Below are 27025 nucleotides of genomic sequence, written 5' to 3'. Positions count from 1 at the left end.
CACAATTTTCAACATTCCCGCATTCACTTCATCCTGATGTGTGTTCTGGGTGTCGGACCTAAAAAAGTATTATGTAATGTTACTCAGTACTCATACATCAGTATCATCAATGCCCGTCCGCACTTCAGGGCTGTGTTCAGTGCTGGGCCTAAGGATAGTCTCATAGGGCCGTGAGCGTAGCTAGACCCTTAGTCTCATGAACCTATGTATGCATTACTAGCCAAGGTCATTGTGTGTGCAGTCTACACATATCTGTATGCCAAGCTGAGACCCTCAGAGACCCTGAGCTGCTTTAAATCCAGATTGGAGACTTTTCTGTTTGCTGTTGGCTTCAATTAAACCAGATTCAAGGATATTAATACATTTCTGCATCTCACGACTGCATTTTATTTCTTAAACTGTACTGCAACTTTTAATTCTATTTTTAGCTTTTGGACTTTTTTTAATGAATGTTTTTAAAATCTTGTTTTCTTTAGTATTATGTTTTGATGCTTTTAAATGGTTTTATGTGAAGCACTGTGAATTGCGTTGTTGTTGAAATGTGCACAGAACTTGGATCTAGTCTCATGTATATTATCTGTCTGGTGTTTCAGCATCTATCCAGTAGTGTTATTATGTTCTGCGTGGGGATAATAAACACATTGGAATCTGAATCAAGTGCAGAAAACAGAAAATGGTACTTTGTGTAAAAGGAGACGAGAGATGTTCTTACCATTACTGATCTGCAAAATCTGCACTGGCCCAGCCTTTAAAATACACACAACCACCACATTGACACTGGCCTTCATTTGAATAGAAGTGTGTGTCCTGTGTGTGTGTTACCGCTATAGAGAAGTGTGTGATGTATCTTACATAGCAGCACAAAGTGAAGAGGAACCGAACCGTTTGGTCACTGCCCCCACAAGTTTCAGCTCAATTTATTTGGGAAACTATTGTTTGTGTTCTCATTATACTTTCTGCTGCATGCATTAAACTGACAATTTTAAATGTCATTGTGCATCATCTCGAAAGCAGAAAACCTTTTTTCAGTTATACCTTTTAATCCAAAAAAGACCCTAGAAATGCCCCCACATACATAATTGATAACCATCTTAATGTTTTCCCAGGATACTTCTAACTGATCAGTCTTACGAGTTTATATTAGTCTGGCTTAAACCAAATGATCATAAATGGATCCTTTCATAATAGCAGGACTGACTAAGTGGCAATAAAGAATGTAAGGGCATTATGAAGGCTTGAGACAATCAAAAGCAACAGGAAGCTCGTTTTTCAAAAGCTTTCATTGCATTCTGATTGGCTCTTTCTGTGATGATGCTGCATCTCGCTGGTTTAAAAACAGTTCTCTAAATACTTTGGCATGTTGAACTAAAGGAAACCTGTGCAATATCTGCATCTCATTTGAATACAAACCGCCTGAAGATTGGAAGTGTCATTATTTGGAATAATGCCCAACATAATAAGTACAAAACATAAAACAGTACGTCACTTGCCATACCGGTATAACTGCTATTTATTTTGGTCAGATATCTGGTAACAACACACACCAACTATCCTTCCTCCTGTACAAGGAAGCAAATACTGTGCACAGTTAAGGTTGCATGCACTCCCCAAGTTCACAGCGCATACTTATTTCTCCATGTCGGTCAGGGCAGCAGTTGATGAAAACTGTGCATGACCTCTGATGCTTCCTGAGGCCACAACTCCACCGCTACATCGATTGCAACTTGACCCCTTCGTCGGGCTGCTTAACAGGGACCACTTAAACACGTTGTATTCAACGACTTTGAGGAGGAACTGAAAATCATTTGATGATCTCCAAGATCTGGTGGTTTTGCCATATACAATTCACTGAAATCACCAGACGTCATCTGTGTCTCAACTCTCCCGCCGTTAATTCACACTGACTGAAGCCGATTCACCACGCAACTTAAATATGGTGAGGCCATTTCATAAAAGCAGCTGTATTCTCTGTGTTGGCTGTGCAATTTGATTCAAGCATTGCACCCATTTAAATAACCAACATAATAACACAATGCCTTTGTTTCTCTTTTCCGTCACAGAGGACCCAGACATGCAGCTGATGCTTTCCAGGATTGTTTTTAAAGATTTTGAGCATTTCCTAAAACACTTGGGAGGATGCTGCCCTCCGTTCACGGTACCACAGCCATGTCTCCATCCCAGAGAAACTCAATAATGCATGTAGACTGCAGTGTTTAATCTTGCATCTCATATCTCTGCGTCAGTAGCCAGTGGACAGTAATTATCTTTGTTGTGCTCTGATGCTCGAGGTAAACTAGACTTTTTTTTTTAATGCTGAAAAATCAATTTCTTTGTGTGCTGAAGCTCCATGGTGTCCATCAGAGGTGATGACAGCATGGAGTCGTCCTGAAACTCACGGAGCAGAAAGGTACATGTGAAATGGCACAGTGGAGCAGCAACTCCAGGTTTATAAGGAGTATATGTAATATAATACTGTATTAGTATACTGTGAATACTTTCCCTTTGCACGGCCATTATTGCTCAGGGTAGATGTTTGGTTTAACAGATGACGGTGAATGAGGTCCACTTCCATGTTAAATCCAGGACAAGGTTAATGGGAACCCGGTGTACAATGTCAGGACACAAACTGAAGTCAGAAGCGAGTACTATTAAACATACACCATTTTGGGGAAGTCGAGGTTGCTTGACTTATTTTGCTGCCGCTCATGAAAGTCTGCGTCCTGTGAAACAGGAAGAGATGACTGACTTTTGAACCCTGGGAGGATGGGTGTCGTCATCGGTTCTAATCAACCCTTCCACACCAGGCCGGCTGCTACACTGCAGCATGAATGACCAGCTTTCTGCCAGTAAGTGAAGTTGACTTAACCTCAGCGTGTGTGCTTTTATCATAATCAACGCTGATGTCATTTGAAGAATCTAACGTTGAAAGAAAGATTGTGTCCTGATCTTGACGATTGAGATTTGATCTGTATTCGGTTCAGGTGAAGCTGCGTAAATCGTCTTAACAGCTTAGCAGCAATCAGATGTGATCAGTGACAAAGGTGGTACGCTTACTGCAGCCTTATCAGCTCCATCACATCAAGTTGCAGCAACTGTTCAGACTTGCAACTTGATGTCGCGCTTCGTTTCTTTGTCAGAATTGAAGACTGAAGTTCTGAAACACACCGCATGCTGGCGCATCATTATGCAAGCGTTCATCCAAAGCAGCAGACCGTTTTGACATGTGACATTAAAATGATACATAAAGATGGAGGAACCAGCTCGAACACCGAGGTCCGGTCACTGCACCTCAGTGAATATCTAACCAAGTGAGTAAACGTCCAGCTCCACAGTCCGGAGGTCAGCTGGTGCAGTATCACCGTCTATCCTTGTAGTTAAAAGCTGCCTTGCCGATTCTTAACCACAAGGTCTAAATCAACTCCTAATAGTGATTGATTTGGGGAAATTTAAAGCCAGGCTCAGTCTCACTCTCATTTATTGATCCCACGCAATCCTGTTATGTTACATTTGAGATCAGGTTGCTGCTGAACGTGTGACACTGAACTGACTGCAAAGCTTTAGAGAAAGTAAATGTGTATATGTGGCTAGATCGGATTCAGAAAACAAGTTTATTCTAATACTCAACACTTGCTCTCGGCATCCACAATCTACAACACCAACCCCCCTTTACCACACTGCGGACAGTGAACCGGGCCAAGTCCAGAGGCTGCTAAGTGGATGGTACTGCAGCACTCTCTTTTTTTGTAACGTGTTTTATCTCCCTTTTTTCATTCAAACGGTTTTCAAACGTTAGTCTAAGCTATTGGTCCCCAAAGACATATAAGCCTGCATCCCTGGCAACCTGTTTTCAACGGGCTGATATAGAAAAGAGGCTAGCTGTCACGGTGGCAGGAGAAAGAGCAGGTGTTTTTGAAGGAATTCATTATTGTGAGCAATATTTTGCACCGACAGACACTGTCACTCTAGCCAAGTATGACTGTAACCCTCAGTTTGATCCCGCCATTGATAACCATCCATTACCCAACTGTGCAAACAATTCTCCAAACAATTTGCCTGAGATATGACACGCGTATTATCACTGTTACTTAACTGTTGCTTTTTGATTTCCTGGTCTAGTAATACTTTGCTGACATATAACAGACAAGCGGTTACAACATTTAAGGAAGTTGTGTTCATATATGTTGACTGAAGCATCACAACATGGAACATTTAAAACCAACCACACGTTTCTCTTGTGGCATACTGATGCTAATTGGATATTTTAGGTTTAATCTGTCTGAAAAAAAAGAGCTATTTACTTTTTCCATTTCAAGGAAGGAGCTTGATTAGCTCCAACAAGTCTGGAGAGGAAAATATTACAACCAGTGGAAATGTTAAAAAGAACCAATCAGCACAATGCTGTCTTTATCTGCCTCAGCTCTGCTGATAGCGCCTTGTTGTGGTTGTATGTGGAGGTCAAACCTCCCTCTGGGTTCTAGAGTAGGATCATTTATCATCTCCACACAAGCATATACCTTTAATTTCAAGGAGAGCCGTCCTCCTTCAAAATCTGAAAATAAAGTATTCTGCCTAATAAATTATTACTGAAGCTGGACGAAAGGGGACGAGGGTTACCAAGTTGTTAATTATTCATCGGTTGGTCGCTCCCTTGTCCACTCTCACACCGTCTGGGATGCACACGCACACAAACCGGAGCTGATTTGTTATGATTTATATCCAAGAGTGTGTTTGTTTGTGCATGTGTGCCTCACATCTTACAGTAAACCACTCTGGTTGAGGTCATCTACTGTGTGACATCAGTGATGGCCGGTCCAGTTTCAGTTATTTTTCATAGTTTTTTTGTAAAGAGACAAGTTTATACAACGAAAAATAAGACACTGGCAGCAAATGTGAATATTTCACAAACCGGTGCAGTTTGTATTATTTAATATGCCTAATCAGTGGATCTCCCCCTTCGGAAAATGCAGAGGAAGTATGCTCAGAAAGGTTTCCTCTCTAGTATTGTCCATATTAAAACCTAACTTCCTCTTGTAATAAATAGCACAACCGAAGACTGATGCACCCACAAATACAAATGTAAGTGCTATTGTTTCTATAACCTACGTGCTGTTCTACCAGAGGAGAAGAAAGTACCTAACTTGCTTGACATGTTATTTGCCATGACATCAACAGCGTGTACTGGCAGAGCACTGCCGTTTCCTGTGTATCCGAAAATACACCTTGTGGCCAGCCGCGTGTGTGACGGAGGGACAGGCGGAGAGATTTAAGGCCTGAATGTGAGACAGTTCGAGAGCGTGTGTGTCGTTGTGTGCCTTTGCTGACTCCATAAAAGCCTTATACATGTGGCACACTGTCCACAGTGACAGGAAGAGCAGCTGGCCCCCTGTGACCGCCCTCTTTGTGTGTGTGTGTGTGTGTGTGTGTGTGTGTGTGGGTGTGTGTGGGTGTGTGTGGGTGTGTGTGTGACAGGGAAAGGAACTGACCCTCAGCTTCATGACTGCATCTATTATGTTGAGACATGGTTCACTGTTACTCCTCTGCCTCAGAGCATGAGGCAGAGGAAAAGAGATTGCTCAATATTGCTTTAATAGCACTCTGAACGGTTACCCTACCTCGTCTACTTCCAGAGGAAGAGACGTTGACCTCCTCCACTTCCTCGCTGTCCCTATTGTCCACTGAAATGTAACCCAGATGCCGTGAAATGGCTGCAGCCCTTACGGAACCAACGCTCATCCCAATTTATAATCGTTTATGGAAGCGATTCTCTGAAAGCTGTCTTCAGTTTCTCAAAATAAGTGTTGCTTATAACACAAATTGCTATCATAATTTGAGGAACAGACGACTGTCTCGTGTCGACTACCATGGCACCAGTGAAGTCTCCACCCAACTTTGACAGAGAAATCAAGGCCTATTCAAGAAGGAGATTACTGTTAAATTGATGACCTTACTGATAAGCGATGATCTAATATGGATGTTCAACGATGATATGACATTGTGATATTGTAAGAATGCTTTAATTATTAAGTGTAGTGTGAGTGTAAATCTGGGTGATGCACTTGCACCTCCACAACTGAAAACCACCTTTCCCTTGAAGTGTGTAGCTCGTCACAAATAAAGAAAGTTTAAAAGATCACGATTTTCCAAATGTGAAAAAGGTCGTATCAACACACTATTAAGCCCTTAGTGCAGTTCACAGCCTCTCTCTTGTCTGGTGCGCTTGTGTCATTGTCTGGTGCGCTTGTGTCATTCGCACCTTCTGACCTACATAAGAACGAGCAGCTCATGCACCAATATGTCAACTGTGGTGATGTCGATAGGGGCCGACTTCCTGTGATGCTATGTAGACTACGTGGTCATAAGAGGGAGACGGTTCTGTCTGAACTTGAATGAAGTGAATGAAAACACGTGACAGAGCGTCGCCGGGTGAATGAAGAGCGTAATGGTTGCATGGAAGTCATTACAGACACAACCTGCTCAGAAGTTTATCACTCATGCCTGGAGCATAAATAAATATAAATATACATTTTTCTCCACCAAGGTATACACTTGATACATGACCGCTGTGACTGCAGGGCACGTATTTGTGTCCCATTAAAACAAATGACTCAGAAATAGGAAAAGTGTGACAGGAATTAATTTCAAAGCAGACGTGAGACAGTGAGTGTACCGCTGCAAAGGTACGGGCTCACGTTGCTCTGGCCTCTCACTTCTTCATCACGGCTGCCTTTAACATGTAAATGAAACAGTTGCAGTTGCAAATTCCTCTTCATAGTTGTGACGCCTCAGTTGTAAATAAACAGGTTGATAATCTCTAATATTTCAAGCTTTAGCTTTAGATTTGTACACTCCTCTCAGCGCAGGATGTGTTCTGCCTTTATTAAAAAACGCTGTCTGCCGTTATGGCGTTGAAGTGACGAGGCGCTCGTGTGAATGGTCGGTCCTGGTCGGCTTTCAGAGGCTCTGAATACCCTCGAGCGCACTTCTCCTGTAATGGCAACATGAACAATGAGAAGGAGCCACTGCACCGCTTAATGGTTTAATGTATGTGTGTCATAACTGAGAGGGACATTGTGATTAAGAAGCTCCAATGTATTTCTGAAAGGGGATATTTCATAACGTGAACATAGGGATTTAATATAATCCAAATATAACAGTATTCAGGCAGATGCTGACATAGAAAATATGTCATGAAGGCAGCACCTTCCACATATTTTAGAATTATTATATCAGGGTTTTGTTGAAAGAAAGACATTTCTTAGGCACTTGATTATTAAAACCTAACCTAATTTATTTAAATAGGTCTAAAGCATCATTCCTCAACAATAATTACATTCTTTGTAATTGAAACACCTATTTTTTGATGACCCTTGAAGCCTTGTGAGGGGTTCCAGAAAGGATATTAATGACTATCATTCCTTTGTGTCATTTTAAATTTTTACCATAATTGTTTTGTGCAGACAGTCTGTGTTCCAAAATGATCCAGGGACATTTTTAAAGCTTAAAACGAGACAACTCTTTATCCACTGAGAATTAAATAAAGAAAACGATTCTAACTGAGTATTTGTCCTCCTAATGTATCCCAACTGTGCAGTCTGCAAAGTAACACTGGACAACTAGAAAAGGGCAACAGCCCCAGAAAAGAACAAGGAGGCCAGTTCCTCTCCGACCAGTGTTCAGCAGGGGACAGGTGACAGCTAAGAGGATCCACCCAGAGGCTTACACTGCCAGCGTCCTGCCATTTGATGAGGAGGAGGCTCCGCCTGTCCAACTGCCTTCCTCGCTGAGCCCCCACAGGGAGCCTGCCGGGGTGCAGCCGTGCAAAATGGCTCCAAATGAGAGGACTGATACGATGCTGACTCAGACCAGAACTAAATCTCCCTGGTAACCTTGAAACATGTTCAGATCAAAGTCACTTTGCTCGTATCTATGCGGGACAACTTGTCTTTCCAATGGACATATATGGACCCTCTTGTATGGAGCAACGCAAATTGGAAGTACCTTTAGGAATAACTTTTTCGTTAGCTGCATTTTACGTCGTATTGCTCAGCGAAGCCGGCTGATTGTTGACTGCTGTCAGCTATTTGCTGAAGCTGATGCTTTGTGGACAGAGAGTCATTTAAGGAGTCACAGTATAGATCTGCACAACAACAGGACAAACAACGGGAGCTTAAGTTTAAATCCTGGCAGACGAACAGCATCGGGAGATATTAACATGGATCTAGTGACTCAGTTTTACCACACTGTTGTGATGCTGCTAACAGACTGTCATCATCGTTATTCAGCGTCAAGTAAACAAAGGTTATTCACTCCTCCAATGCATTTAAAAGGGAAAACAACAAAGCTTACTTCTACCATTTTTTTGTATCTCTCTACGGTTTGGTTTCACAACAGTAATGGTGTTTTTTGAGGTCAGAGGTCACGTTTGGCATAACCCCTGACTATTTGAATAGACAACAAGCACCAAATCTGAATCCACAACATGACACACACACACACACACACACACACACACACACACACTTTCTCCAGCTCACTTGGCTCTTGTTTGGTGCAGGAAATAAAAGTAGGCCGATCGATTCAAGAGCCTCCTCTGACTCTGCTCCCTCCTACTCAACCTAGAATAGTACACCAGAAGAAGACCTTCATGGGACAAGGCACCCCTCGGTTGTACATTGTTGCACTGAAAAAAGCAGAACTCTAGTGCATGTAGCTATTTCTGGATCATGGACATATCAGTTTATTTCCATGATCTTGGACTAAAACAAGTACACAAGTATATTTGGATTTGGTTTCACATATTAAACGTTTCAAACAGCTGTATGGCTGCTCTGACGAATGACAGAAACATCATGAGGACTGATCATCACAGGCGTCCAGACGAGATCAAAATGTGCTCATATCCTGGATGTCGAAGTATCCAAACTGGAGCAAAACCGGTTCAATCAATTAATCAACTGCAACCATTTGGATTACTGATTAATCGTTGAAGTCATTTATCAACCAAACATTCTGTGTGTCCACCTTCTTAAATGTGTCGATTTGCTAATTTTTTAAGTTTCACAATACAGTCCACTAAATGCATTTTAGACTTTTGGTCGGACAAAACAAGCAATGTGAAGGTCAGCGTGCTCGAGGAAATTATGATGTTAGCAGCCAAACTATTGAACAGATTAATCCATAATGAAAATTCAGAAAATAAAGTTAGCCCTAATTCACGCATCTCTTATCTCTTCTCATCACTCAGATACAAAGCACTAACTCCTAACTAATAGCAGGCAGATATGTTGTTCCTATTCATATATGTAATTGTTGAGTTGATTACATTATAGAACATAATTAAAACCAACTGGCAGTAATTAATAAACTACTAGTTTGACTTAGAAAACATGTCTTCAGGAGAGCAGGGAATGTATAAACCAGTTTTGTTTGGCAAAATATTTCCATTACAGAGAGAAAAAAAAATAATAATGGAGAAAGATTATGTGGCTTCACTTATTCTGCTATTATTAGGCCTTAAAATGTCATTTAGATTCTCTACCTGCTCTGTCAGATAACACACAAGGACTCTGGATTAAAGGTACGGACAGTGTTTGTTTTATGTGATATACAGTATATGTGATATACTGTATATCTATATAAATGCAGCACTCCATGAGCAGAGTTGGATGAATATTCTGCATACTGTTGGGATTGTTATATCAGAGCACATGCAGACACACTTACCATTTACCATAAAGTATGACGGTGGCTACAGTAAAACAAGGTGCATTCAAAGTTCGCCCTGATGGAAAACGTCGCGCCTCCTGCCAGCAACACAAACACAAAGCCATCAAGTCACATTCAGTTATCACACATCCTTCCTTCCATCATGTCAGGTCAAACTGCATTTTATTGTTTAAAATGCTAATGTCAACCACAGCGAATACCACACTGAATGAGGAGCCATGCGGCTCAATGTAAATTAAATGACCCGTCCTTTGAGTGCACTGGCTTATGTAAACTGCTAGTCCCCCCCCCCCCCCCCCAGCTCTCCATCCCTGCCTTTCTTACCCTTCAGCAGCCTTATCCATCCCCTGAAACCCGAACGTCTGGTAAACACACAGCCCCATCCTAAACTGGAGAGTGCAGGGGGTGGTGAGGAGAGGAGAGAGGGGGGGTGGGGGTGGGGGGGGGGGGGCTGACTCCCGCATCTCTCATTTTTCTCTGCCACCTTGAAAACAACACCCCAATTCTGGTTTTGGTTCTCCATGCCATCATTGTTTGTGCACATCACATCCACACAAATCCTCTGCTGCACAGCGCAGACCTCTTTTTAATCTTTGAAAATATGTATCTAGACCAACAACAACAAAAATGCTGCTCCTCTTTTTGTTCCTGCATCTTCTGTCTCTCTTTCATTCTCTCAGTGTCCCTCCATCTATGCCTCCACTCCACCTTGCCCTCCTCTCTTGAGTCCCGCAGCCACACGCGTTCTCCAGCCAGGTTTCGCAGTGGCTTCTTGACAATGTCACAACACCGTTTTTTAAGACCACCCGGACTCGTTGGAGGGTGCACAATGGAGAGAGAGGAGAGATGATGGGGGGGTTAGTGTCGGGAGAGGAGGGCGGCAGGGAGGGGGAGGCCGGGGATGAAATGCGACAAAGGTTGCGAGCTGGATTCCAACAATGTCGCGTGTAAATGGCATAAACAGGGCTCCCTGAGTAAAATGCATTTTTAAAGAGCTGACAACGACACAGTGGGTCGAGAGGCAGAGGGAGGACAAACTAGATGGGGATATTATAATGCCAAGCCATTATTTCATATTCTCTATTGCTCTCATACATTGTCTTTGGTTGGATTGTGTGAGCATAAGAGCATATGCATGCCTATACAGAGGTATGTGGCATACACGGTGTACGGATCCATCCATCTGAATTCATTATCATCAGAAAGAGGACACGGGGAGGCTGGAATGTGAATTCTCCGTGATCTCAATACAGAAAGAAAAGGCTTACCTCCACATTTCAGCTCTGCTCGACCCTGCCTTGTTTCATCCTGTTCCTCTCTGCCGACTCCCTCCCCTTCTCTCCCCATGACAGCATTTTTCTGCTATCTATCTCCACGGTGAGGCTCCTTCTCCCCCTCCTTCAGTTCCTCATGTCTGCCGTTCTCTTCCTCTCTCCAAAAATAAAATGACAAACACACTTCCCGATCTCTGAGTCTACCGGCTCTTCTATTCCGTTGGTTAATTCAAGAGGCAGGTTGATTTGTGCTGCCCTCCTCCCTCTTTCTCCCTCTCGCGCTGATTCTATTCCATTCACATCACACTAAAGCCAACCCCCTCTTTCTCCTCTCTCCCTCTCTCTCTCTCTCTCACACACACACACACACACACACACACACACACACACACACACACACACACACACACACACACAGCTTCACCCGGCCTCTCTCTCCTCCCCCCTCCCCATCTCCTTGTCAGAGCGAGGTTGAGGCGGCGACGGACAGCAGCGGCCAAGAGGAGAGCTCTCTGTCTTAAACTGAGCATTCAAAATGCGCCAGTGGCAAGAACCTCAATTAAAAAATTTGCTGAATCCAGGACTCAAGATTCCCATGTCAAACTGCATGACAAGCAAAAGCAAAACGTGTGGAAGATAATGATGCAACGTTGGTTTAGGAAAGTCACCTCCACAGTCCTTTTACTATATAATTAATGGAAACAGGCACTACTATATCACTAATATCAAACACGTTCATTCAGTCTCATTTGGCTTTCGCCAAAATTAACATTTCTGCACAAGAGAGATAAAGGCTCACAGGGGGCAAAGGTGAAGGTGGCAGTGTGTGTTTATGTGTGTGTGAAAGTGTGTTTATTTGTAGAGACATCTGTGTACTCCCCAAACGCAGCCAGTGTGGGTCGAGACCAGAACAAACAATCAACCTGCTTATCAATGAGAGCACAGGGGGGTAACAACATGGTTCATTACCCATCAGTCACTGCATCTTAAAAAACACATACCTGAGAATTTGGGTAAACCCTTTAACGTCGGTCAGGAGATGAGAGGAGTCGTGCTGCTTAACTTACACTGTAGTAAAGCCAAGTGTCCGGCACCATCCCCCTAATTACTGTATGGAGTCCCGTCCTGGCCGTACCATATGGCTGTGTGTGTTAGCAGGTCAATGGCTCTGGTCTGGGCAGCGGGGGAGGAGAAGCCCGCTTGCTGGTGCTGTGTGCCTTGAAGAGATAAGAGAATTAACAGAGGCACCAGTTGATAGACAGTTTTCTGAGACGCAAAGCATACCTCAGTGTGTGTGTTCATCACTCGTGAGCTGTTTTTAGAGTTGGTCGCCTTTTCCGCTGTTTTAATTTGAGAAATAAGCCAATAAAACAATTCCTCAAGTGAAAGAAAGTTCAGATACTCAAACCATTTGAAATGTCACGGAACATTTCCAAGTGACAGTACAGAGTTCATGGTTATCTTACATGTAAATATTCTTGCTGGTTTAAGAGGGTCTACATGTCTTGTTCTGATACCACGAACACAACACTTGACCAACTGGTATTTATAATGGTTATTATGGTGTGACGGTAAGCATGATGTGTGACCGTCTGAGCCTCTCAGACTGACACCAGAGGTCATTTTGGACAATCAGTGCTACAGTGACACCGTGTGGAAATGTTCCACCAAGACCGCAAAGACTTGACCGCTTGAAGCTCGTCTCTGCAGAGAAACACATTTGTCTTTCTCAAATTGCGTCCCTCTTATGACATAGTACAGTTCCTGGGACCTCACATGCTGGAAACACATGGTTTGAAACTATGACAGAAAATGGGCTTTCCTGAGCCGTCAGCACAGTAAAAACAAAGGATCATTCTTAAACTTGTGTCCGACTAACTGTCCAAATCAAACATATATGTTGTATATAATCATATAACACAGGGGTTTAATATGTATCTACTGTATCTGTGCATGTACATATCTGTCACCCTCTACTGTTATCTTTTATATTTATTTTTGTTTCTGCTGAGAAACAGTAATGCCCAACAACAAATGATGCCATTGATATCTCTATTTGTAATATCTCCTATATGTACTTTTTGATGTGCCTTGTCCTGGCTTGTGTTTGTGTAATGTGAAAAAGACAATAAAAAAACATTTGTCAAAAAAAAATATAACACAGCAAATTGTGTGAAAACCAGAGAATCTTTAGATTTGTTCTATTATTTTTCATTGCTTATTGCACTAATCGACTAATCTTTTTAGCTGTGGTGTATATTACATTTCATTGTCATTCATGCTGTCCATTTGTTGTTTGCCAGCTGTAGTTGCTTAACTTTATCTTGTCGTTTAAACTTTGGTAATGTAATGTGGCACCGACAGGGAAGGGAAATCCCAATGCTGCCCCCTGGTGGCCACTAAACAGACTTGTAGAAGAGAGTTTATCACAAACCGTTTTCATGACCTGCATCACATTGCATTGATTTCATATTTGGTCTTTCCAGATGATAATCTCTCACACGAAGACCAGGCCTAAGTTACATTCTACATAGGTCTGCATGGATATTATTCATGTTAGTTTGGATTTTAATGTCTACAGCGATGTTGGTGACATCCATCATTGGTTTCATTTCTCACCTGTACAGTTGAAGCTGGTTCTTAGGGCTCTCTGCCAATAAAAAGACTCACTTTTAAAAACACACATTTAAGACACCGTTATAGTTTTTAAGAGTTTTTTTTATCAAGTCAAGAACCTTTTTATATCAAATGCTCAAATTATACTGTCAACTGTGTTTCACTTAAAGATGTACTAAATCCTTTCAACAGGGTAAATTTAACAACCTTTGTGACATGTAAACATAAAACACAAACCGAAAGTATAAGATACCATTTGTCTTTTCCTGTTGATATTGTGCAGCCAGTTAGTTTACATTAAGTAAAAAAAAGACACGAAGGACAACTGTACACAAAATTTACATTCCTCTAACAGTTCAACATGGCTTCTGTCTTCTCAGCTTTTTTTGTTGTTTTTTTACAATCAGGTCCATTATGTACAGTTACGGGTAACATGTGGTGGGGAATTGATTTGTCTCATTGCACCACAGATGATTATGACACTGAATTATATTAAAAAAGGAAGAATCTCCTGAATGATCACAAAGAGCATAAATACTTCCAACAATATAAAACAGGGAAATGAAAGCAGCCTTGCTACTATAAAAGTTAAGAAACCTGAAGTGTCCACATTGGCTCTTAAGCAATATTATAACGGTAGACTTTGCTCGTTTTTAAATGTTTGTCTTCATCAAAGCTGTTTTGGCCGTTTATTTAAATACATGTATTTTGTTTTATTTACAAGTGAGCCATATTACTGCCAGAACATTTCTGTCCTCGCTGTTCTTTGATAGACCAACAAAAAAAAAATATTCAGGCACTGGCGGAGAATCCCAATAAACTTAAAGTTACTATCTGTGCGCCGAGATGAGAATTATAATGTTTGCAGATCCTAATATTGTGTTCCTTTTACCAACTCACAATACATTTTTCATTGAGTCTTTGTTCATAAGTGAGTGCAAGTGTCCGGGAAGGTGTTCAAGAGATTTTGAATCCTGCACACTTCGTACAAAAAAGGTGAACTTGGAGTAGAAAGTGAAGACAAGATTTTGGAGTGCCGTCCCATTGTTTAAGGAGTGCTTTAAGCCTTGTACTCGTCATCAAGTACGGTTTCTTAAATATGACTTGTATGACAACAGTGACGTTGTTGGAAAGTATCACACACCAGGAATATGACATTTTGTGAGGTACATTAATAATTTTGACGACAACATTTCAACACCACTTCTTGTTGTGGCAGATACAAAGCATGTAGACAAAAATCACACACTTAAAACAAAACGACCGTTCCTTGTTGAATTTAAGGAAACAAATGCTCTGTGATTTGTACAGAATGTGGACTCGTCAACAGATGAAGCGATTCACTGTAGATCTAGAAAACAATATTGTTTCCATTAGGTGGTCTGTAAGTTTGCCATTGTAGGCTTGAATGTACACTATTGAACAAACACCCTATCTGACTTTTAAACGCACTGTTGGTCATAAACAGGATCTTTTACACAGTAGAAGGTGTGTTCTATATTTTGGCGGCGTCACGGTTAACCAGTCTCTCTTTTGTCCCCAAGTTCGAGAGCTTTTTGAATTCACAATATACAATGAATATTCACAATAAAAGTTTTTGCAGCTCAAGTGACAATTCATGTTCATTGTGTCATGTCTGAAAGAGAGTCCTGGGTTCAACAAGGTTTTGGAGGTTCTACGTGAGAAACAAAAACCTTGATCGGATCCACTGGTTCCTTCAAGTCTGCTATCTGGCGGTTTGGGGTGGGGGGTGGAGGGTGGAGGGGGGTATTGAGTGAACCGGGACTCTACCACTTGCCCCTCTTGCTCCAGTCCTTAGGGGTGAAGTGAAGGCATTTTGGATCTATGCGCAAGTGTCTCTTCTGCATCGCTCTTTCATGACCGTCCACAATGTCCTCTGAAAGAGTCAGGATGTACTGACCCTAGATTCAAGAGATGAGAAAATCAAACTTTTAGATTGAGCGTCACATCACATTTTCTAGAGCATACTTTTTGTAGGAAAATAACCACATCTGGCAACATCAATATGTGGAATAAACTTGTTTCTGTTATTTGATAGAACAATTAAATAATTAATTTAAAATGTCTCTCACCTTGTAATAGTTGATGAGGTTTAGGTACTGAAGCGTTGAAATGACATCTTCTTTCTTTACACTTGTGATTTCACTGATTTCACTGGAGGATCAAAAGAACAGGTCAAATGAAAAATGAGCCAATCATTCCACTTATTCTTGGGAGACTATTAAAGTTGGTGTCGGCAACATTTGAGAAACCAACAATGTATGCTTGATTTTTTTAAGTATCCAACAGGACAACCAAGTCTCATGTTGCCAACGCTTTTCCAATCACAGCACTCGTTCTGAATCAAGTCGTCAAGTCGGTTCCATTGACCGTCCTTTCCTTCAGGCTGTCCTAAAATCATCATTATGGACGTAAACTAGTGTGCGCAGGTCGGCACGTAGACAAGCAGTTAGCATGTTCAAAATCCTTTTAATTGTGGCAAATAAAATGATGACCTTTTCTTTTTATTGACAGGGCATCAGATTCATTGATTGCCGTCAGGACGTAAAGAGAATTTCAACAAATATAAACAAAACAATCTAAAATAAATTCCCAACCCTAGCTTTAAAAAAGGTTGAGATAAAATGCAAGAGTCACATACTTGATTGTAATCTGCGGCCTTTCTCCATTGTCAGGTTTAAGGTCCATGAGAATTTCCAAGATGGTCTGGGACCAGTAGGAACGATAGGACAAAAGACCCAGGTCAGAAAGGGGCTTCTCGGGAGTCCCCGTCTTCCCTTCTACCTTGGACAGCTCGTAACCTGACAAAGATACAGTGAAGTGATTAGCACAGACGAGGTGAACACAGACAGAGATACATATATACACAGTGCCAGTAAATAAGTACACACACACACACACACACACACTTTTTGATACTACTTACTGAACTCAATGAGCAGTTTGCCATAGCCTCTCCGCTGGTAGGGAGGCAAGGTCAAGATGCAGGCTACGTTATAATCTTCAGTCGACTCTTTTTCCTGCACAGAGACAATGTAATTTAAGTTTTGTTGAGGAACACCTGTTTAATATGAGACTGTTAACAAGCTGTTATGAGTGGACTGTACATACCAGAAGTTAAAAAGAGTTTTGCATAATTTGTGTACCTTAGAAAAGTAGCCCACGATGTGGAAGCCTTTGGAGTCATACTCTGTCATTACATAGAAGAGGAAAGGGTCTGTGTCGTAATACAAGGTTTTGTGGTCCAGGAAACACTTCGCAAGTAAACACAGGTTCTGGGAATAAGTCTGGAAAAATATGACAGAAAATATATTAATAAAAAACAAACAAATTCTGTAAAATAACATTTGAGGAGAGAGAAAAGGTGTCACTGACTTTGTTTTTCCTGCCGTCGATCTCAAAAAATGAGATGGTGCCTTTGCGGTAGATCTCGTTGCCTGGAGGATGTCTTAGATTACATTTTGTCTGTCAAAGATGTAAAACACAAGTGGATGAGCACCATGTGCAATTATCTAAGCAGCAACAGAATTAAGGGCTTAAGATCATGACATACTGATGATTCTTACCAAATGCCTCTGGAGACACTTCAGGCTTTTGAGGTACTTGAGACAGAATTCACAGAGGTAGAGGATGGGCAAAGCGGTGAGTTCCTGTGGGTACGGTGAGAAGTACCAGGGCTTCAGTCTGTGACGTCCTAACTCTATACACTCAATGTTTTTCATTCTGGTGACGATGTCGTCATGGCTGCGGTCGGACACCAGACTGCCCGTCATGCGGGGTGCAGACGGGATGCCGTCTGAACTGTCTTGGGAATCCTGGAGGTAAACATGGAGCATTTGTATTTGATGAGTTCTATACATTTAGATTTCTTGAAAAAAGTAACATAAACAATCACGAGTGGTTGTACATGTTACAAAAAAATCTAGGTCTGAGGGAACCAGCACCTGTTTCCACAGGCAACATAAACAACGTGCAATAATTAAACTGACCTCTGGTGGTGGTAGAAAGACACTGGCACTTTGAGGGTTGTTGTACTGCAAAACCTTTATCATCTAGCACAAAAAAATAAATAAAAAAAAATCAGGCTTCTGGAAACTATGAAGGGGAACAAAATTGTCCTTATTTACACTGAACCATTTGGGCAGATTGTACATTGAACTTTAGTGTAACTTTTGTTTTAGTCAATTGAAGGTTGGGTTCATCAGCAGCCAGCGACGACTGACGATCACAAGTAGTGATGCAGATGTTAATGAATGAAGAGTGAGAAAAAGAGCAAACACAAACATTGAATCAATTATTTCCTCTGGGTTTGACAGATTGTCATCAGAGATGACGTGAGAACATGGGAAGGGTAAACTTAAGAGAACAGCTGAGCCGCTATATACACACATACATACACACATACACAGAGAGAGATGCTTGACATAGTGAGAAGAAACCCTGAACATAAAAGCACAATCTTGTAAGTGGGACATTTTTCATTTACTGACATTAAATCTTTTTTAGTGTGTATAACTACCTTGTTAAATGTACAAAATCAAAAAGGGACTAAGTTACAATCAGTTCTGCTCTCGAGTCGCTCAAAACTAAATAAGAGATAATATTGTAATAGATAGTTAACATTTTGTAAAACTAAATTAATCAAAATTAATGATTTTTTTGGGGGTAGACTAAGCTTGAAAATACTCGTCATGATCAGTCAAAACACAGAATTTCTAAATGTAGCAAAACAAAAGGATAATATAAACTTTTTTTTAGGCTCCGAAATGTGTCACTATACAGGTAAGTTGAGAAGTGAAATGTCATTTTCAGACAAATATGTCTGAAAAACTTAAATCCTGCTAATATTAAAACGGGCAGTATTTGTGCATTGTAGAGCTCAAAATACAGAAAACATCTAAACCAAAAAGATGCAGAGACGATAACATAAGGCATACATTTGAAATGAGAAAACAAGGTTTTACATACCTCGTCAGTTCCCCCACAATTAGCTTTTCTCTTCCTCCCGGGCTGCGAGGGGATGAGGCGCCGGGCTGTGCCGTTCTATCGTTACAAAGAAATGAGAAGTTAAACATGACCCAGTGAAAAAATACCTAAAAACATTTAAGACTCCAACATTAAGTTTTATTTACCGTTGTGAGCGAGGAGATCGGTTCATGGTCTTCCCGGGATTTAAACGTGTTGGGATCCCTCACAGCAGGAAAAACAGAGGCCTGAGAGGCTTCAGTTGAACTTGGCAGGGAGGGCACAGGGGTGGCCGGGGGTACCTGAGTCGCCAAGGAGACGGCCTCTACTTTTCTCTTCTGCGGCAAACAAACGTAATTTATTTAGCTTAAAAGTGAGAACACAGAGCAAACACTTTAACCAAACAGAATGTGTGTTTCCAGTCAGACCAGAGGCATGTGTTCATGACTACACAGCAACATGATTTAAAGCTTGGTACTCCAGAACTACCTGAAGCAACAACTTTCCATTTTTTCACTGTAGAGCACTTTATTATGTTAGCTGCTTTAGTACATGTGATTAAATGATATATATATATATATATATATATATATATATATATATATATATACACAAACACATACATATATATATATATATATATATATATATATATATACATACATATGTGTATATATATATATATACACATATATATACATATATATATATATATATATACACATATATATACACATATATACACACATATATATATACATATATACACACATATATATACATATATACACACATATATATATATATATACATACATACATACATACATACATACATACATATACATACACACATACAGGAGAAAGAGAGATACTGAAAGCTTATAGAATAATCCATCTTCAGCACAACATGAACAATTACAACATAAAATACCGGCTACCTTGAAAGACTTGAAGTTGAAATGTGGCTTGACAAGTCCAGTGCATACACTTGACAAACATTTGGAAACGCTGTGTGTTAAACCACTTCCAGACGTGATCTGCACAACCGGATCAGCATCTTCCTTTTTTATGTCATGGTTGTTTATTTCTGGAGTCCCATGCAGCTCAGCATGACCCGATAGCTGTATGAGCACACAAGATGTGCGTTAACACCAGGTTCAAACAAGGTCGCAGTCATTTCTAGAATGTGTACATTCAAGTTGTACCGGTGTGGGGAGGGTTTTGCCTCTGGAAGGAGCTGTGGCAGACTGTACGTTGAGATCTAGACTCTTCCTCTGAATTGAACAGAAGAGAAAGAAGGGGTTAACTGACATTCATATTAAGCCTTTGGGATTTAATGCACACACACACACAATATAACAAGTGTCTTCCATAATAACATCTGCCCTGCAGATCTAAATCAAATCTGAAGCTCTATGAATATAACAATGTAGACTTACAACTGATCATTTCAAAGTTTATTACAATGGAGAGTAGTCTATATTCCACACTCCATGAATGTTTTGCTAAAATGTTCCTTAAGTGTTGAGGCTGGGTTGAATATTAAAAAAAACATTGAACATATAATCCTGTACAGGGAGCAAACACATCATTGGTGCATTTTAACAAACCATTGACTCAAGCAGCATGCTAAATGTTGTAGGTCATTAGCAAAGTAACCATGTTGCTAATATTTTGTAGTTAAACTGCATTTATCTGCCCGGCACACCAACCGCCAGTAAAAATGATTAACACGTGAACCTATTACGTTATTATTTTAGTTAGTGCTGCTAGTAGTATTGACCACTGATAATTAACATCTTACGATATACGCTTTAAAGATTATTATATCCACTTAGCAATATTCATAACACGGTAATTGAGATTGACATCATTATTAACTTCGATATTCTTGAGTATCTTGAAACAATACACTGGTCCAACAAGGCTGAAGCATGACTTATCTCATTCATCTAACAGAAATAGCGTCCACAGGCCTTCCTTGAAGCGATCTTTTAAAAACACTTAGTTGCTGTTGCAGCTATCAAACCGCTGGGATGTAAAATGTCGGCTCATACTGTGTTAACTACGGTCTTTACACAGGTACAATTATACTACTAAACCTCAGTGTATTGTTGGGCATGATAAATAAAAAATAAAAAAACATTTGGTGGCGTAGAATAAACTTACCACTTCTCTCTCCGGAGAACTGGGACGGGAGCCTGGAAGACCATTCTTGGTTGGCGTTTTAGCTTCTTTCTTAGGGAACTGAAGCTTCTTCATGTCCAGCCGGTCCCCTGTGACCCACTCATCCAGTCGCTTGTTGACTTTTAACACACACAAAAGACATATGTTGTGATGTTTCTGTGTCATGTAATTCAAGTGACTGCAAAATGTCAGAGAAAAACAAGGTGTAACACAAACTATACTCACAGTCAATATAGTGAACATAGTAAAGCTTTCTCGAAGAGACTTCCTTCACACTTAAAATTTCAGCCAACGCTGTAAGAAAAGCAGATCAGTCAAATTAAACCTTGCAATGACCTGAAACTCAAATTGACTACATTATTGACATGGACATCCATAAAACAGCTGCTTAAACATAATAGATATAAAACCACTTAACAACAATCATTGTGGCTACTTAATCAGTTGGACAGAAAATATATCGACACTATGCAAAATGTGTTTATGTTTTCATCTTCTCAATTGCAACGAATTGCTGCTTTTATGTTTTACATTAAGTGTCATTTTGGGTTTTAGAGTGTTGTTCGGCGACAACAGTAGCTAGAATACTTCACACAGCTCTGGGAACATGCGTGTCCGTTGTCATGACGTCCTGACATTCAATAAACAGTGAAGAAAGTATACCAAAAATAAAACATGAACTACATCCCTTGCTGCATGATAAATCTATGGTGTCATGGAATACTAACAAATACAGGAAATGTATACAAGTACTACACAAATTATGTCAATATTATTGTGCTTGACTTTCAGAATTATTAAGAGTGGATAGTTTTTAACTCTTGAGAACTCCATTATAAATTAATTTAAAAAGAAAACTCTAAGCTAAGAATATCTCCTCACTCACTGCTCATAAATAGACACTTGCGAATAGTTATTGCTTTCATTTAAAATATAAATATCAAGCCAAGACGTTTAGGAACCAGTACACAAAACCCACTTGGGCATGAAGCGTGGTAGTTCATGTTAGTTCATGATGGCAGTAAACCTGCCACAGTGGCCCTCGTGAAGCTTCACAATAACAAGTGTCACTGAGATGCTCGACTGGTTTGGTTCTTACTTTTCTCATCAGTCCGAACTGTCAAAACAAGTAACGACTGGACTACTTTGGCCCAAACATGGCCCTAAAAGTGAGCAAACATGCATTCAGGCAACCAACTAACTGTTATTCAACTTGAACAATCGGTTCCACATTTGTAAACAACAGCGTGATGTCAGATGGATCTCACACAAGTTTCCCCCACAAATGTCTTTTTTCTTTTAATCCACAATAGTTAGCTAGTTAATTAAACGTTGGGTGCAAAAGTGGTGCAGAGATAATGAAAGTGTTATCTCTGTTTCCGTGGTGCGGCTGCATGTGCGCTCTGCGAGTGTGGTGTTTACAGTGCTCGACTGGAGGCCGAGGCGTCTGGTAACAACAGCTGAGGGTCGCTAGTTAGCATTAGCTAGCTTAGCACTGGAAAAACCAACCGGACAATACTTACGCCATTCGTCCTCGTGTTCTTGGTTTTTACGAAGAACGGGGAGGCGACAGCCCTCAACAATCTCGACCTGTCAAAAATAATACGTTAATTTGCATCCTGAAACTGCTTAGTGTCTCTAAAATAAAATAATATCTCTAGAAAACCTACCGATGATGCGTTGTCCGCCATTTTCGTCATCTGTGAGAGCAGGAGCAGGGTGTTGTGGGAAAATGCCGGTCGACAACAAAGATTAAATAAACAGCAAGATGAACCTCCTTGGTTGAATGTGGAGAGCGGAAATTGTAAAAACAAACCCGGAAAAAAATAGCAGGAGTCTTCCTTGAGTGTCAGGCGTGGTGCAACTCTTTATTAGGATATAATTTCTAAGACCTGGTTTTAAATTGAGTGCATTGACTTATCTCGGGGGTTACCAGTTAAAACCTGTTAGATTACTTTGCAGTGAACAACCAGAAGAGTGAGTGCACATATCTAAATATATTTAACTAGTCACCAGCCTCAATACATCGAGATGAGGTGACATTTCATATATTCATTCTCACACCTGGTATTGCAAAGAGACTGACTGTATGACACGTAATGAAACAGGATCGTTTGTAACTTAAGTCCTAAGGCCCATTTCTGATAAATAAATCTCTGGATAACATCCCCTTATAAATTAGAAAAAAACACATGTACCGTGACAACAAAATAAGGTAAATTGACTGGCCCAGTGGCCAAGAATATCGCTTGTTAAAATACCAATGCTGTCCTGCATATTTTCAAGGAAGGATGGTATAAACCTCTTGGCAGCAGGGGTCCCTCTTGTCTACTATATAACCGAGCAAAGAGCAAAGCAAATATACAGGCTTTGTACAGAATGTGAATTTTTACATGACTTTCACTGACACCCTTATTTAGGGCTTAATACACATACAAATTGAGATTTTGATATTAGTTAGACCATAAGGGGTATGAGTCTGATTAATAACCATGGAAACAATACTTGTTTTTCTAGTCTAAAATCTAGTTTTCTAACCTGACCCAATCTAGCTATGTGACAGTGTAGAATATCACAGTGGGATTTAGAAAATGAATTAAAATCTTGTTAAAGTCTCAGTACACCTTTTCTTTTGTCAGCTGCTCTCAGCTTTTCCATGTTATGATGAATGCAGGTTATGACTAATCTGCTTCACCACATTGGATGAAGCTATTGTGCACATTTGCGTAGGTACTTAAATCACGCTTATTATCCTGCATTGTGTTTACTGTTCTTGCAATTATCAGGACAATTTTTATTTTTCAGTTTTTTTAATTGTGAAAGTCATTCGGATCTGTATGGTTCTTGATGATATTTACACCCGGGTTTCCATAAAAAAAAAATACTTTCTCATTTGTCTCATTCTTTCCACAATAATGCAGCTTACTTTACAAAGTGGTTCAAAGTTAGAGGTATTTTCTTTCAATAACTAGACGTTTTCTTATTCTTTCAGGACATGAAACACGCCTCAAATGGGACTTTAATGCTGAAACTAGTGTCTCCTGGCATATCGATATGAAGAGTGAACAAACAAGGGTTGGTAAAAAAGAAATACATTTCCACAGACCGCATCGGGGCCCTTAAACCCCGTGTGTACGGGGTACATAAAGTCCTCAGTGCTTAATGCACTTGTAAGTCTGGGATACCTGATTAAGCAAACAACAAATAACCATATATATATATATATATATATATATATATATATATATATATATATATATATATACATATTAACTTAATAAACTTCATCACAAATACATGTGAATTAACAACAGTCAGTGTTTGAGTGCATCATCTCACTGAGCGAGGGCAAAGGTTATAAATGATCTTTATTATAATCCTTGGAACAGCGTTCAGTATACAGAACTTGCATTTTTTTGAGTTGAGAAACCATAAATTAAACTGTAAATGAAAACAAATTTAGACAAACAAAAATGAAAGAAAAAAACAATCAGTGTTAAACAGCCTTCCATTCTATTATTAATTTTCGATCAGACAACATAGCTTTCTGTAGGGTTAGCCTGTATATTATTATTTACCATGCATGATAGAGTGCACAGAAGTCAGGTGGCTTATTATGACAGAAGTAGTGAATAGTACGATGATAAATCAAAATGTCAAAGAGAGCGAAGCATTTTGACTTGAACATACGCTCGTCAACAGTCACTTACACTGCTTACACACCATTTTAGTCTCTGTTTCACCCTCTGACCTGGAAGGGACAATCAGGAAAGTCCCTCTGGATTTGAATCACTACACACATTGAGGGCAACTTTTGTTGAGCTCCTTCTTCGGTCACAAGTTTAACGTGTTTTTCTTTTGGTACCATAGGCCTTACGGTTGCAGGAGGAGACATTCCCAGACTATTTAATAACTTCAACACTGACAATTATCCCTGCTTTGACCCGGGGCTGGAGCTGTTTCTTTTCTCTTTTTTTACCATACAAAGTCATACCTGCAGGTCATGGATTTTAATATATTTGAGGGATAGTTAAACATATATCTGCTGTGTTGACAGTAAAACTGACTTTATGCAATACTTCTCACATGCTACACATTGTCCTCCGCTAACTTGAGAACCAAATGCCAGGTAAACATCTGCCTGGTGGCTTTAGCTTATCCAACCCCCGTGTACAGTATATTATCCTATTATTATTCTGCCTCTGTCCCCACAATAAAATCCTCAAGATGGTCATTCATTAAACACACCCATCAAATTATTTAGTGAACAGAAGCAACAAAAACACAACTATAATGAAAAGATGAAAAAGAGACATATTGCAGCATCACATGTTGAAATTGGCCTCATAGACTTAAAACACCTTTGGATGGTTATTGCACATAATAAAACTGGTAGGAACAAAAGCACTCATATCAAGGTCTTAATATAAAACATATGGACTGACTGATGCCGCAGCAGTGGGAGGTATAACAATTAAACATCACAATGTTGACTATTGCTATTAATGACAGAATCCAAACCTCCACCTGCAGCTTTCTGTCTGAGCAGGACTCCACCTGCTGAACGGTGAAGCAGAATTATGATCACTGATCTGCTTCACTGATCCAGTTTGTTCCTAAAGAGGTCGCCAATCTCTTTCGCAACATAATGATACATTTTGTTGTTTTCCTTCCAGCACATTTCACACATTTCTACAGTACTTCTCACTCCTGATTCTTCCTTCTTTTTTTAATCTACAGCGGTGACGCACTCGATTCCAGATATTCTATAAATGTTCAGCAGAGAGCAGAGGATTTGCATCTCCTCAAACATGGCGAGATACATACATTTTGATGAGGAAAAAAACCCATTGCGCTTCACTCTGAAATTTAATATTTCATAAATTTCATTCCTAATGTGAACATGCAACATTCGGTTGCTGTTTTCCCATTATACTTTCAAGCATCACATATATATATATATATATAAAAATAAAATAAAATACAAATTAATAAGAAAGAACAAACATTGAAAAGTGCAAATGTATATTTGTTGACAGCATAACATATTCACTGTACAATCATTGATTATATACTTATTATTTTATGCTTTATAATAAGGGTTACTAAGTAGCATAGTTTAAGTAAGAAATATTTCATAGCAAGTCTATTGTAAAATATTTGCATTGCCCTGCAACAAGGAGGACTCTTCTAAACATTGCCAAGGTGAATGAGCGATTGTGTGTTTATGTCTGTGTGCATAAGAACCTGTGTGTGTGTGTGTGTGTGTGTGTGTGTGTGTGTGTGTGTGTGTGTGTGTGTGTGTGTGTGTGTGAACCAGCATGTACATCGACATAAGGTGTATGTGCAAATAATGAAGCAGAGGAAACTCAAATCATTCTAGATCAGAGGCACAACAACTGCCCAGCCAGCATTTCAAGTATCTAGCATTGTTTTGGACAACACACATCTGTCAGACATCAGCAAAGCAGAAGAAAAAGAGAAGCAGAGAAACAATGTTAATTCCTTTTCGTAGTTTACGGAGGACGCAGCGAAAGAGTCATACAACGAGTGGAAACAAAACAGTTCAAAGAAATGTGTCAAAAGAGTGACACCGATTAGACTTTTTTAAACTACAGGCTGTCGCACTTCACCTGGAACACCATTCCCGCAGTGCAACCGCCCTCTGCACCAGACTGGACACCGCAGTCATGCTTGATTTCACGATCTGCTCCCTGTTCACTGAATGCTTCCTCTCTTACAGAGGAAACAAACATGTTATATTAGGGAGCAAGTGAGGAATCATAGGCCTGGTCGCAGGGTGAATCCACACCAGTCTTTGTATAAGACTTGACAATACTTACATTTCATCAATGTCTAAACGCTCTCCCACCTACAATGGTAGGCCAGAAGGTCCTGCAAAAATGAGCCACACTGGAGATGGAAAGTCTTCCACTGGCAGTCTTTTTTTTTCAGGTCCTATTCCGTAAAGAAAAGCCACCGTGTTCAGCGTCTTGGTAAAGATACATGATGAGGTGAGAAGTCACACAAAAGCTTTCTGGCACTGAAAGTTTCCACTTTTCCTGATAGAAATAAGAGGGTATCCATCTTGAAGTTGTGTTCCTGTGGCTTTTTAATGGGTGCTGTTCAATGATGAATTAATAGGGTTTTTTGATCCAAAGATAACCTTGGATTATCTTTGTTTCGCATTGGATTGAGAAGCTACAAATTATTGGACACTCCTGCACCGTGATA

At 40.1% G+C, this 27025-nt stretch overlaps 2 protein-coding genes and 1 long non-coding RNA gene across 14 annotated transcripts in view; 1 reads left to right on the top strand and 2 right to left on the bottom strand.

Moving 5' to 3' along the window:
* The window catches only part of zmp:0000001168 (signal-induced proliferation-associated protein 1), a 29402-nt gene extending 17184 nt beyond the window's left edge, over positions 1-12218 (bottom strand). For 5 of the 12 annotated variants that reach the window (XM_034550589.1, XM_034550593.1, XM_034550601.1 and 2 more), the window contains exons 1-2: positions 10995-11352; positions 9724-9803 (exon numbers count right to left, since the gene is read on the bottom strand). The gene's annotated coding sequence lies outside the window, so the exon portion shown is untranslated. Of the gene's footprint in view, positions 1-9723; positions 9804-10994; positions 11353-12001 lie in introns of those variants that run through there. The other 7 variants (XM_034550591.1, XM_034550600.1, XM_034550594.1 and 4 more) reach the window with 3 other exon arrangements.
* On the top strand, positions 1413-9962 carry LOC117742932. Its single transcript, XR_004611060.1, has 4 exons — positions 1413-1936; positions 2061-2407; positions 2546-2846; positions 7592-9962. It is a non-coding gene; the product is annotated as an uncharacterized LOC117742932 (long non-coding RNA).
* A 1482-nt stretch (positions 12219-13700) lies between the features above and the next one.
* On the bottom strand, positions 13701-22524 carry kat5a (K(lysine) acetyltransferase 5a). Its single transcript, XM_034550659.1, has 16 exons — positions 22462-22524; positions 22315-22381; positions 21017-21085; positions 20774-20910; positions 19810-19878; positions 19543-19725; positions 18770-18940; positions 18606-18680; positions 17627-17689; positions 17204-17452; positions 17013-17102; positions 16784-16924; positions 16564-16657; positions 16279-16438; positions 15710-15791; positions 13701-15538 (listed from the first exon to the last, which is right to left on the bottom strand). The coding sequence occupies exons 1-16, from the start codon at positions 22489-22491 to the stop codon at positions 15404-15406; spliced, it is 1815 nt and encodes a 604-aa protein (XP_034406550.1). The 5' UTR covers positions 22492-22524; the 3' UTR covers positions 13701-15403.
* Positions 22525-27025: the final 4501 nt, after the last annotated feature.

Source organism: Cyclopterus lumpus, chromosome 14 (genome assembly GCF_009769545.1).
Source record: "Cyclopterus lumpus isolate fCycLum1 chromosome 14, fCycLum1.pri, whole genome shotgun sequence".
Taxonomy (NCBI): Eukaryota; Metazoa; Chordata; class Actinopteri; order Perciformes; family Cyclopteridae; genus Cyclopterus; species Cyclopterus lumpus.
This window is presented reverse-complemented; position numbering and strand designations above follow the sequence as displayed.